The 12,702-nt window shown below is 32.4% G+C and overlaps 1 protein-coding gene and 1 non-coding gene across 2 annotated transcripts in view; both read left to right on the plus strand.

The window, feature by feature from the left end:
* Positions 1-1,879: 1,879 nt before the first annotated feature.
* LOC114579030 lies at positions 1,880-1,982 on the plus strand. The gene has a single exon (XR_003699908.1). It is a non-coding gene; the product is annotated as a U6 spliceosomal RNA (small nuclear RNA).
* Positions 1,983-2,198: 216 nt separating this feature from the next.
* Positions 2,199-12,702, plus strand: part of LOC110094065 (calcineurin B-like protein 7) — a 30,448-nt gene continuing 19,944 nt past the window's right edge. Inside the window, exons 1-4 of the mRNA XM_028691756.1 lie at positions 2,199-2,282; positions 3,474-3,628; positions 4,209-4,291; positions 4,380-4,439. Coding sequence (XP_028547589.1) covers positions 3,550-3,628; positions 4,209-4,291; positions 4,380-4,439 — 222 coding nt within the window. The 5' untranslated portion in view covers positions 2,199-2,282; positions 3,474-3,549. The remainder of the gene's footprint in view (positions 2,283-3,473; positions 3,629-4,208; positions 4,292-4,379; positions 4,440-12,702) is intronic.

Here is a 12,702-nt window from a genome sequence, read left to right on the forward strand (position 1 = left end):
TAGCAAGGTTTGAATTTGATTAGAATATGGCTCAAACATTATAGGAAACTAATTTAAATTAACATATTTCAAATATAGATTGAACAAGTTAGAACTTTTCTCAAATATTGTTCTACACATGAATAAACTTCATTCAAACGTTAGTCAAACCTAATTCAAATGGGGGTTTGCCTTTGTTTGAATATTTATTAAACGTTGAGCAAAACTTATTCTGTGGCCATCATAGTCCATTCATCGTGGTTCATCATCTTGCTACCATCGTCGCCTTATCGCCATCGCCTATGCATTCATCATCAGCTAATCATTGTCACTCATTTATCTTCATCCTACTATCGTAATTCAACTACTGTTCACCTTTCCCAATACGTAATTGACATCATCTAACCGCTATCATTAATATCCATTGCTTCTCTAACTTGCTCTAATGTAATTATATCACAAGAAAGCTTGCTCGTGACTTCTTTATTATTCGGGTAAATTAATGTAAAGTCATTAAGCGAAATCCAATACAATACGCGCTCTCATTGGCTCGATTCTATCACAACCCTACATATGTCTCTATAACATATAACATTTATCTTTCATATCAATTTATTGTATGATAATACATGCAAAAAAAATCGGAAAATCACTATCAAACGTTTTATAAGAAATGATAACTCTCCAGCTGTTTTCAAACGTTATATAAAATTTAAACTAATTGCATTGCAAAGTATTGGCACTTGGGAGGATTGCACTCTCTGGCTTCTTTATTAGTTTTTAAAAATAGTGAGGAACAAATCATAAATTGTGTGATTCAAACTTTAGATCTTACAAATGTAATAATCTTCTTGGGCTAACAGCTGGCCACTAGTCCTTTCATATTTAGGGCTTAGGGATTTTTATTTTCTATGAATAGTTTGTTGATGGATGCTTTGCAGTCATTGTTAAACCTATTAGTCTTGAAGGTATATGTTTAGGTTTAGTTTAGGGGGAAATTGTTCTGTGCGATCATCGGACTGTTCGGAGCCAAGTTAGAATGCGTCATGTCACGCAGCATTACACAGCAAAAAAATGACGTGGCACGTCCGGATTCGCCTCTGGACAGCGTCCGATGACCGCACAAAATAATTTCTCTAATTTGGGATGATTTTGTCTATCCAAGTTTAAATTATGATTCTCTTTACTCTCCATCATCATTTATAAATAAATAAAATAATTAAACTAAATAAAAACTAATATTACTTTACTTAAATCTATAAATATATTTTGATTTTTGTTCTTTTACATGATATTTTTTTTATCAATTATGAGCATAAAATATTATTTTGACCTTCATTAACATATAAAGTATTGCTCTTTATAGTATAATGATGATGGCTATATCTCGCATTATCACACATTGATGTTTGAAGATGACTGATTGATTGGGCATTAGCCATTGTTGGAAGTATGACATATTTTAGGGTCTGTTTGAGACATATATTTTATAACTTTCATTTTCATACAATAATTATAATTTTATTTGTCTATAACTTTCTTATTACATTCTAACAATTTCTCTGTTATAATTTTACAATCAAATTTATGAAAAATTATAATAATCCCAAATAAAATCATAAAATGTATCATTTTTTTAAACTTTCAAGCGAATTAAACACAAAAAATACACATACATCAAATATGTAAACTTTAAATCTATTTTTTTTATTAATAACCACAATTCTTAACCAACATATCAATAAGAGAAAAATGTTTTGTTTATATTGGTCTCAACCCAATTAATAATTTTATTTGACTCAACAACACAAATCAAATAAGTTTGAATTGATATAATATCAACAACACACCATGCCCTTACACTAAAATAAAAATTTAAAATTAAAAGAAAAAAAAAAGTGTCTCTTCGGAGACATCCGATAAAATTGGAACGATACAGAGAAGATTAGCATGGCCCCTGCACAAGGATGACAGGCATAAATTGAGAAAGAAAAAAAAAGTATGACTGTCCCGTTCTTGTAAACATTGCCTGGATTATTCTTTTTATTTGGAACGTTTGGATCAATTAAAACAAATTTATATACACATCATCTACAGAAGACTCAAGTCAAAATGCTCAACCAACCCACATAGATGATCTGCCTCATCAATCATCCTCTTATAATAATGAATAAATTCTTTAATTTATTAATATATAAAATGGCGGTCTCTCTATATAAGGCCGGAGCGCCTCGCTCCTGCAAACTCGAAGTGAGAGAGGGAGAGAGGCGTCAAATTAGAAAGGTATTTTTTCGATCAATCAGATAGGTTTTTTTCTTTCTAATCTTGGAGATTTCTTCGCAATGCTATCGTTCTTAATTTTTTTATTGTAATGATGCGTTTATATGCGACTGTGATCTTTCTCCCACTCCTTAAAATGCTACTGGTTCCGAAATTTCTGGGACATAGTTATTGGGTATTAAGTGTCTACAATGCTTTCAAGGTAATAAATAGAAGGGAAGACTTGCTTGTATACCCTAAACCTGACATTCGTCAGTAGCAATATGCTGAAAAGGATGGTCTTTCTTATATAGATTTGTTAGGTTCGATTTTTTGTTACGTTAAAAATGGTGGTTTAGGTCATTCCATGGTTCTTTCCTTTCAATCGATAATGTTACTGCTTTTCAAGTTCTTTAGAAGTAGGAAGGCCGACGATATTCAGTCTAGTTTTTGTGTTTAACTCTACGGGAACTCCAAATTATTCAGACTAAATTAATCATAAGTCCAGCCTGCTCAACTCAATCACTTGATTTCGGGCCAACTTGAAATGGATTCCTGGTTGACTTGGAATTGGAAAAAAAAAAAAAACGGAGAAAATGAACGAACCTAAAATCTTTTGCATAAGCTATAAAATAATAATTAATCCTTTATATATATGATAAATAATCTCAAAATTATTTGAGTTAAATCTCGAGCAAGCTATTATTATAGACTAAAAAATCAAAATAGATTTTAAGTCAAATGCCCCGGCTTTAAACTCAACTTGAGCTTGTTCTATCGATGTTGATTCGACTATACAATCGAATCAGTTTGAGTTTAGGGTGTTTTTATCTTCCCCTGGTGGAATGAAATAATAGTTTATCTGATTTTACTTATATGTTTCTTGATTTTATTTGTTGGTGAATACATTTCATATTTAAAACATCTTAATTTGTTTTTTTTTTTTTGCATATTCCTGTTTCATTCAACCGCTACTTTTTTTAATTTTAAACTTAGAATTAATTCGAAAGATTATTACCTGTGGAGTTTGGACTAAAGTTGCGTTCGTATTTTATGAGTGTGCACAATAAAAGGGCAATGTGCACAGTAATTGCACTTTTGCCGTGCACACTCACAAATTCCGAACAGTTCTCCAGTCTGAACTCCGCACGTAATAATCTCTCCCAATTTTCACGCTAGTTGAACAAGCATATAAGAAAGATCTTATTGAACTTTTGCTCCTTTCCAACTAACAGGTTTCTGATCAAAACAACTACAGCGCAAATACTTGAACTTGTTTCCATACAGAAGTAGACCACGCTTGCTTCTTTTATGGGTTGTGCGTTTGTAAAACAAGTCAAGCATGCTCCTGGTTATGAGGAGTCCACTCTTCTTGCGTATGAGACAGCATGTATGCATTAAAACTGTTTAATTGCTTTCCTGAAAGCCAAAACTTGAGTGTTGATTATCTTTTTCCATTGGTGATCTTCATGGTCTTCCAACAACTCTAATTTTATAAGTATAACATTCTTGTACAATTTAGTCGATTAATTCCCCATATAGGAGATATTGGCAGGGAGATGGTTTCCATCCATGATGGATGATCTCATTTCAAATATGAAAACATTCATATTATATAGCAATTCGCCGCAAAGCAGTTCATCGATTCATACTTGTTCCAGAAACTTTGTAGACATGCTCACTGCAAACAATTTTAAAGGAAAATTTTCATTTCTTATTTACAAAAACTAACACTTACATATTTAAATTGAATTCGCAGACTTGTGCATTTCTATATGATGAAATAAAATCTCTTTAAAATTTAACAAATAATTGAGAGTGAAAAGTTCACAGTTTAGTCTTATTGTAAATATAAGCAACTTACGTGTTATTTTTGTGAATAGGTACGATTTAAACATTGCACATAATTATCTAATTGTATGATTCTTAGTTCTTACTGATGACCTTACAAGCTCACCATGCACATGCAGTCACTATCAAAGAAGTGGAGTCACTGTATGAATTGTTCGAAAAAATAAGCCACTTAATATTCAATGATGGGTTTATTCACAGGGTACTTATTTTTTCGAGCAAGTTGATAATATGCTTCATCTTTGGCAATGGTACTATGTTGTTTATGACATCAGTTCTTTTGCATGCAGGAAGAATTCCAGTTTGTTCTCTTCAAGGACAGTAACAAGCGCAATTTTTTCGCAGACAGGGTTTGTTCCTTGCTCTCCCCTTATCTGCCTTTTTTTTCCCCATTAAAAACCAGTGAAGGACCTTAATTGTACAGATTTGATATAAGTTTCTCATTATTAGTGTTATTTTGGAATCAGACATTAATTGACTCAGATACATTTGATGGATTTTTTCTTAAATTTAATGTATATGACCTTTACATGTTGACAGCGGCAAGATAAAGCCACTCATTTAACTCTTGATATTGGACTTGGCCGTTGGGTGTGTTTCTTCTTGATTACAATCTGTTTTTGGTTTCTCTCTATCGAAGTGTAAATCCAATGTTTCTGTTTGCTAAATGATACTAGATTTGGCATGCCTAGCTTATTAAATGAGGTGCATAACTTTAGAACACATAATCTGGAGACCGCAGAGATATGCCCACATTGGATCCCCATCCCCTGCTTCTCTCTTAGAAAAATTTTTATCCTTCTTTCCTAAGGTGCTAGGGATGATTGCTGACAAGTATTATAAGAACAAAGATGTAAGTCAAGAGGAAGGTGAGTAGATACTGAAAAGTGCATTTGGAGGCCAAGAAAAATATTGTCACATTCTTCATTGCGATTTTTCTTTGGAGGCCAATGAAAAAATATATTTTTTACTGATCCAGTAGTGATATCTCAAGTGCCTATAAAAGAAAATAGAAATAGTATTGGCAGTTACCTTGCTTTTTGATTGGTTTTATGGGCTCCAGTGATCATTATTTAGTTTATATTGTTTATGGGCATTGCATGTAGGAGTAAGAACTTACGCCTATAGATACACATATATGATGCTTCCAGGGAAAATATGAATATTATGTGGTGGTATTCTACTCCCATTACTAATTGGGTTGAACTACTTTGAATCCCCAATGAAGCCAGAAAGATGACCTCTTGATGCAATTTCTAAATTAGATACTAATATATTCTTGAAGCTAATTGTTCAAAGCGTGATAAAAGATTGTATCATAGGGGGCTACTATTCATTTTAAACAGCATCTGCATGATGCTACATATCTCGAAATTCTATTGAAACAAATAAGAGTTTTCATCTGTTACTATTACTCATGCTGCCAAATTATAATTGTTGAATACTGGCGTGGCTAATTAGAACTTTGAAATAGCCACTCCATTATTGATTAGGAAGTTTATATGAACCTTCCCTAGGCCGGACAACGGTGGGAGCCTCATGCACAACGTACACACATAATAACTAAACTTTAAGGTTGATGTGTTTTGAAAGTTTGATTTATATTCTGATTTAGTTTTAAAAAAATACTTATCCGTTGTAATCCTGGAAGATTTCAATTTTTAATCAATTAATGTCTTATTTTTTTTGCAGATTTTTGACTTGTTTGATATCAAAGGCAATGGTGTCATCGAGTTTGGGGAGTTTGTTAGATCTCTCAGCATATTCCATCCCTATACATCACAAGATGAAAAAATTACATGTATTAAATTTTGTACTTCATATTTCTCAACTTTTGTGATCCTGATAATTTGTTTTTCTGATGCTAACGCAACTTATTATGTTAGGTGGAAATAGCAGGGCATTTTACTAATAATATTTCTTAACATAACGAAGCTCTAAATTCATCTGCTTTGATTTTTAAGCATCTGAATTTCATATATACGATGCTCTTCCAACACATTTTAAGATATTTTGCTTTTAGATTTATTTTCATTTTATTGTCTAGTTCTTGCTCATAATGTTGTGATTTGTTTTATATGCAGTTGCTTTCAGAATATACGACTTAAAAAACGCTGGTTTTATTGAAAGAGAAGAGGTAAGTTGGTCGATCACCATTTTCTTGATTATTTAACTACTTTGTCATGGTTTATTTTTATATTCAAATATTTAGCATTAAAAAAATTTATTGATATCTAAGTTGAGTGTGACACAAATAATAACATGAAAATGTACGTGTGATAAAATTAGATTGAATAAATTACGAAATGAGTGTATAAGAGAAATGGTTTGCATTCTATCCACTGAAGATAAGATAATTAAAAATCTGGACATTATCAACATGAAGGGTAGAACATGCACTTGCTAGACAAGTAGATAAAATTATTGTCGAGGATTTTGAAGGAGAGGGGTTAGATTTAAAATCACATTGATAAAAGTTGTTCAAAATAATTTGTGAAGAATAAGCTTAACTCTTAAGAAAATATTTGGTAGAAACGAATGAAAAATGATCATTTATAATACCAAATATGCTTGCGATAAAATTGATGATGATGATCGTTTATTTTCATAGATATGTCTTGCACTGAGTTTCAAGTTTACCTGTGTTATACCTTACATGCCCACCCTTAAGCCCATTAGGTTCCTCCAAACCAATTTCTAGAACCCTTACAATTGGTACTGCCTCTCTGAACCATCCAAACCTAATAACATGCACAAATCTTGTGCACTTATACATGTGATAGTTGTATGTTTGTTTATTTAAAATAACCATGGATGTGCTATTGAGGCACCATTTGTTATTTTTCAGCTATGGACATGTTTGCAACATAAACAGTGAAATTTGAAGAGTTGCTCATTTTTTTTTTATTCTTTGTGAATTTAGATAGGGTTAATATTTAGTCTTGTTTGATTTAGCCGGCCGAAACTTAAAGTAAAATGTTTTGATTTGAACTTATGTCAATTATGAGTCAGATTAATAGTGTTTGGTTTTGAGTCGAGTTTCAAATTAATTCCATTAAATTTTAATAAATTTATAAAATATTTTAATCATTTATTATTTAAAATATATTTATAAAGATATATTTTTAAATATAAATGGGTATAGATACACTTTAATATGTTTTGTAATGATAAATATATGTATTAAATAGTCCCACAACTATTCATATATAGTCAATTTAGTCCTGGAGTATCACATTCTTCAAGTTTAGTCTCTTGACCATTTAAAATTGATCCAAAATAGTCTCTTTGTGATTAAATTTAGATTAGTTTTTATAATTGAGGGACTAAATTGAATCAATGTGATACTCTAGGACTAAATTGACCACACACGAATTATTTGGGGGCAATTTTGAGATTATTGAACCTCTGAATTCCACATAAACGAGCTTTTTCCAAAAGTATGATAAGTTGAATTAAACTTATTTTAAATATATCAATTCACATAAATGTGTGCATATATCATATTTAGAGTCAGTTTCATATTGCATCATACTTATTTTTAAACATGCCATCTTTGAATTTAGCATATTCAAATGACTATCAAGCGAGTTTTAAAAATAATTAGCAGCCCTAATTTTTCATTGTTGGGTTTCATGAATTTGATTTTGATTTTTTGTGCCGTTGTTACAATACCATGAGTTGATAGATAAATGAAAAAAATGCCCTCATCATTTGGTTCCATCACAACATTTTTATTTGACATTGTTACAAATGTCCCCGTGCTGACATTGTTGAATGCTAGTTGTTGCTGCTGCCAACCACCAGCCGCCACTTGTCCTATTGTGAGATGTGCTATTTTTAAGCTGAGCACTTCTTCTAAATATCTAGATAAAATTTATGATAGATCGGCATTAATGTTTATGGCCTTAATTTCTCCATTTATTATGCATTCTTAAATTTTGATAACGCTTCCTGTTGTTACGAAATTAGTGGTCACTAGAGCTCATACTAAAGATGCATGGTAAAATTTAACAAATCTCTTTTTAACTTGACTTTATTCAATTAAACTTGATTTTATTCTTTGGTTTGTTAAGATACTGCTTTGAATTTCTGATTATTTGATCATTCAAGAAGGTTGATCTCTTCATTTTATTACTTTCACAGTTAAAAGAAATGGTGCTTGCTCTTTTAAACGAGTCAGATTTGTTTCTTACAGATGATGTCGTTGAAACAATTGTTGATCAGGTTGGAAGAATCTTTGTATTTTTTTTTTTTCAGCTGCTTTTTTATTAACACGATTTGATGATTTTTACAATCATTTGCATCCTTATAAAGGTTCTGATATTCTTTTTTCTTTTGACAGACATTCAAGCAAGCAGATTTGAACTGTGATGAAAAAATAGATCCCATGGAATGGAAGGAATTTGCGAAGAAAAATCCATCCTTGCTCAAGAATATGACTCTTCCATATTTGATGTAAGCTGCATATATGTAGTCAGAAATTTCTAGTCAGTTTTTTTTTTTAATATCAAATTTTATATAGGAATAAATGCTGCTGCGAAGTAAACCACGCAATAAAATAAATAAGAAAAACAAGATAGCAGAAATTCACTATGAAAAAATTAGAAATCGGGAAAAAGCCACGGAACTATACCACACTAAGAAATTCACTATGAAAATGAGAGCAATTGTATAGATAATTCTTCTCACACTCTCTCATTGTCCCTCTTCACTTTTCACATAGTTCTTTTCTTAGAAAAGAGAATGAGACGCATTACAATACACCAAAGGATGCAACCCTTCAATTGAAATAAGAAAACATGCTCAGTTCGTCTTGTAGCGCTGTGACGTTGTACTTGCGACGCCCGAGGCGTTGTGAACTACATAGCTGCGGCACTGAGTTCATAGTGTTGCAGTGTTGTGCCACATTGCTTTTTGTCTCAGAAGGGTACCATAGTGCCTTAACGTTGGATATACAGCGATGTGGCACTGCATGGATAAGAAATTTTTTTTTGGGAGATTTGCCCCTCGAACAGGGGGGCGCGTTGCTCCCATGCAACCCTCGAACGACCTCCTCGTTGAGCTCAATCAATGAAATTGTGGTCTGAGTCAACAATAAAACCCAATTGATTGACACAATTGAAGTCCACACAAAACTAACAAATAATAAATTAGATTTCATTAGTTCTACATGCTAAAATGTTTTATGTTCATGAGGGCCCATATGCTAATATATTCCTGCTCTTTTTTTTTTTTTTTGGGGAGGCTAAGCAAGTGCTGCATCTTTATAGCGTTAAACATCTTATCATCAAAGTTTTATATCCTAATCTTTGGGTTGGAAAAATTATAGAACTACTCAAAATTGCCATCATTTGAATTGACTGAGTTTTTATGAGTTGCTATTTCATGCAACAAACTTGTCAGTCCATCAGACTATTGATGTTTATAATGGAGACAATCTAACCATTTGATCTTTCTTGTTTTATTTATGAGAAGAAAACTCCCCCACCACTTAATTACTTATTTGTGCAAAGCCTGCTTTCAGGGATATAACAATGGCAGAATTTCCTAACTTTGTAATGAACTTTGAAGTTGTTGATGAAGAGTTGGACTGGCATTAATGCATATATTTTCAGCCACATGCGTTTGATTTTTTGACATATTTTCCCTTAAAGAGCTGGATGGATTAAGTCCCAATAGAATTCTCCTACTTGTGATAACGATGAAAACATGGATAGCCCTACCATAAAGCTGGGGCAATGAAATGATGAAGATGTTGATGGGAGATTATATTCTGTATTAAGTGTCATATGGGCGTTCCTTACAGAGTTCATCAAGCTTGAGATTGTTTCTTGTTGTTTTGCGTATTAACTTCTTTTGAGAGATTAAGGCTTCAGTTGCTAATGCCTTGCTTCTGTATTTTTCTTTTCAGATCACAAATTTTATTTGTGATAAACCTATCTCGATAGATCTTAATCTCTATGTGACCAATCCTTTGTAGTTTTATGGTTACTAGAAATTCAATTGTAGAAATTATTCCTTTTCTTAGATGAATATGAATCATGTTATCTGTTATAACATTCCACAACATTATTAAATTAAGCTGGATAAGAAAAAGCTGAATGGTTGATGTAGACAAATGGGGGGTCTACTCATGTCCAAAATAAATCAATTTTGACTTTCCTCGAGTCTACAAGCTCAATAAATTTTGAGCTGGAATTTAGCTCATTTATGAGCTGGTTTTTAGTTCATTTATTGAACTAAAGGTTAGCTCATTATTAACTAGGTTTTAGTTCATTAATTGTCTTATTTATGTAACTTTTATTTATAGTTTTAAAAGTTGAGTTTGTCCCTTGGGATTCCAAAATGGCTTTTGGAATCCCAATGTTGGTTGTTTTCCGTGCTTGGCTCATTGGTTCCCACGGATTGGCTCTTGGTTTCCCGTGGATGGCTCTTGGAATTCCGTGCCTTGGCTCCTTGGTTCTAGCGGTTGCCTCTTCGGTTCCTGGCTGGGCTGTTTCCCGTGAATGAATGGGGGTTTTTCCGTGGCTTTGGTGCTTCATTTCCGGGAAGTGACTGTTGGCTTTTCATATTCCCTATTTAAATAAGCTTTTAAATTAATGTTGTGGCTGTTTGTATTCCCCCTTTCATACCTATAAATTTGAGGGGTTATGTTATGTTTTAGTTATGTTATGTGATGTGATTTTTGGAAATATGAACCTGCGGGTTTCATTGGAAAAGCTTGTGAGCTTTGTCCGTCTTCTTTCTCCTCCCCTCCGGAAATCTTGTGAGCTCTTTCCAACCTTTCGTCTTGGCTTCTAACCTCTTTCGTCTCTCCGCAAGTGCCACTCCACCTGTATCCCTCTTCTCTAAGTGAAGCAACTTTAAGGTGTCTTGTTTGAGTCAAGTTTGTTTGAGTCAAAGTTTGTAAGTCTTTCATTTTTATAATATTAAAGTTTGTTTTAAGCATTTTATGTCTTTACTTTGTATCTAGAAAGTTTGTCGTATCGTGATAAAAAAAATATAGGGTCCCCTATATTTTTTGACTGCATCAATGGTACTAGGACCCAATGATAAAATGGTCGGAGGCATTGATGTGGTTGGTTGATAGCAGTGGTAGCATTAGGTTGGCAATGGTAAAGTAAGGCTTCGTTTGGGACGACTTTCTTCTTGCTTCTTAAAGTAGTATTTTTTACAAAAATTATTATTTTGTACTAGAAAGCTGCTTTAAGAAGCAATAAGAAAGTCGCCGTCCCAAACGAAGCCCAAGCTAATAACGGTACTAGGACCTAATGATAAGGTTGGTTGTTTATCTGGTAATGTTTTTTTTATGGTATAGGGACCTAAACAAAGTTGGAATCAAATAGAAGCATCCAGTGGTAAAAAATGACAATATGAGGTACCCAATTGGTGTTGGGCCTAAGGCTTCGTTTGGGACGGCTTTTTTATTGCTTCTTAAAGCGACTTTCTAGTACAAAAATTAAACTAAAAATTCGCTTTAAGAAGCAATAAAAAAGCCGTCCCAAACAAAGACTAAGTTTGAGGTATCTAAATGTAATTCATACTCAATCTAATTGATATTTTTTAGTTAATTCCATTTATTAGAAGATATCTTTTTTAAATAATTGAACAAGAACAAGTGTGATGCAGAAAGAAGTCTGTGATAAAAATTGGATATTTATAGGCATGAATCAAACGTATCAGTTTGATGAGATTTTGAAGTATATTTTAGGTAGTCATTATTTCTCTAGGAGTTGATCATCCTGTTGTAAATTAAAAAAAAATTAGTGCGCATTATCCTTATCATTTATTTTTTGAAAATAATACAATCATCATAAATATATATGAAAAGTTTCTTACTTTGAAAATTATTATATTGCCATCATCGTCATAGAAGTTAATTATCATTATGATCATCACTTAAATTTAGGAAGAAATCAAACTTTAAATTCCTTATGCAATCAAGAAAAGAAATATTATTTCATATATGAAAGGATTGTGCTATTAGCATCTTTAATTAAAGGTGGAGCAATCAAATAATATATTACAACAACATCAAGCCTTTATCTGACTATGTGGGGTCGGCTACATAATCTTTTTTCTCCATTGTCTCCAATCAAAGGATATATTAATCATTATAAAAGCAACTATTGAGATCCATTCTCTTTCCATTGAAGGATGATAGAAATTTTAATTTTTAAATAAGAAAACAAGCATGGGACATCCCTCCTATCTCTCCCCACCTTTTTGTAAAATTTCAATGGAAATAAGAAAGCTTTGGATGTATCTGATGTAGAACTAGATATGCAGGTGACATTGAATTGAAATTCCTTGTACTTTAACAGAGCTTAACAAATTATTAATTCAACATGAACTTAAGCAATGACTTCATTATGCAAGAGGGTAATCAAGTTTAAGCAATCAATCATAAGCTAATAGGAGGACCAATAGATAATCAAATAAATTAGTATCATGCTTGCGTGATGTTTCAGAAATAATCCCTAAATTAACAAATAGATTAGTCACTACAACGACCCACTCACACGACACTCTTGGTATGGACTATGCATATAAGTTTTCATAATAAAATGTTTCCATGATTGAGGGGTCAAAAGGTGCGCGGGGGGGGGG

This window comes from Dendrobium catenatum, unplaced genomic scaffold (assembly GCF_001605985.2).
Source record: "Dendrobium catenatum unplaced genomic scaffold, ASM160598v2 fragScaff_scaffold_156, whole genome shotgun sequence".
NCBI lineage: Eukaryota > Viridiplantae > Streptophyta > Magnoliopsida > Asparagales > Orchidaceae > Dendrobium > Dendrobium catenatum.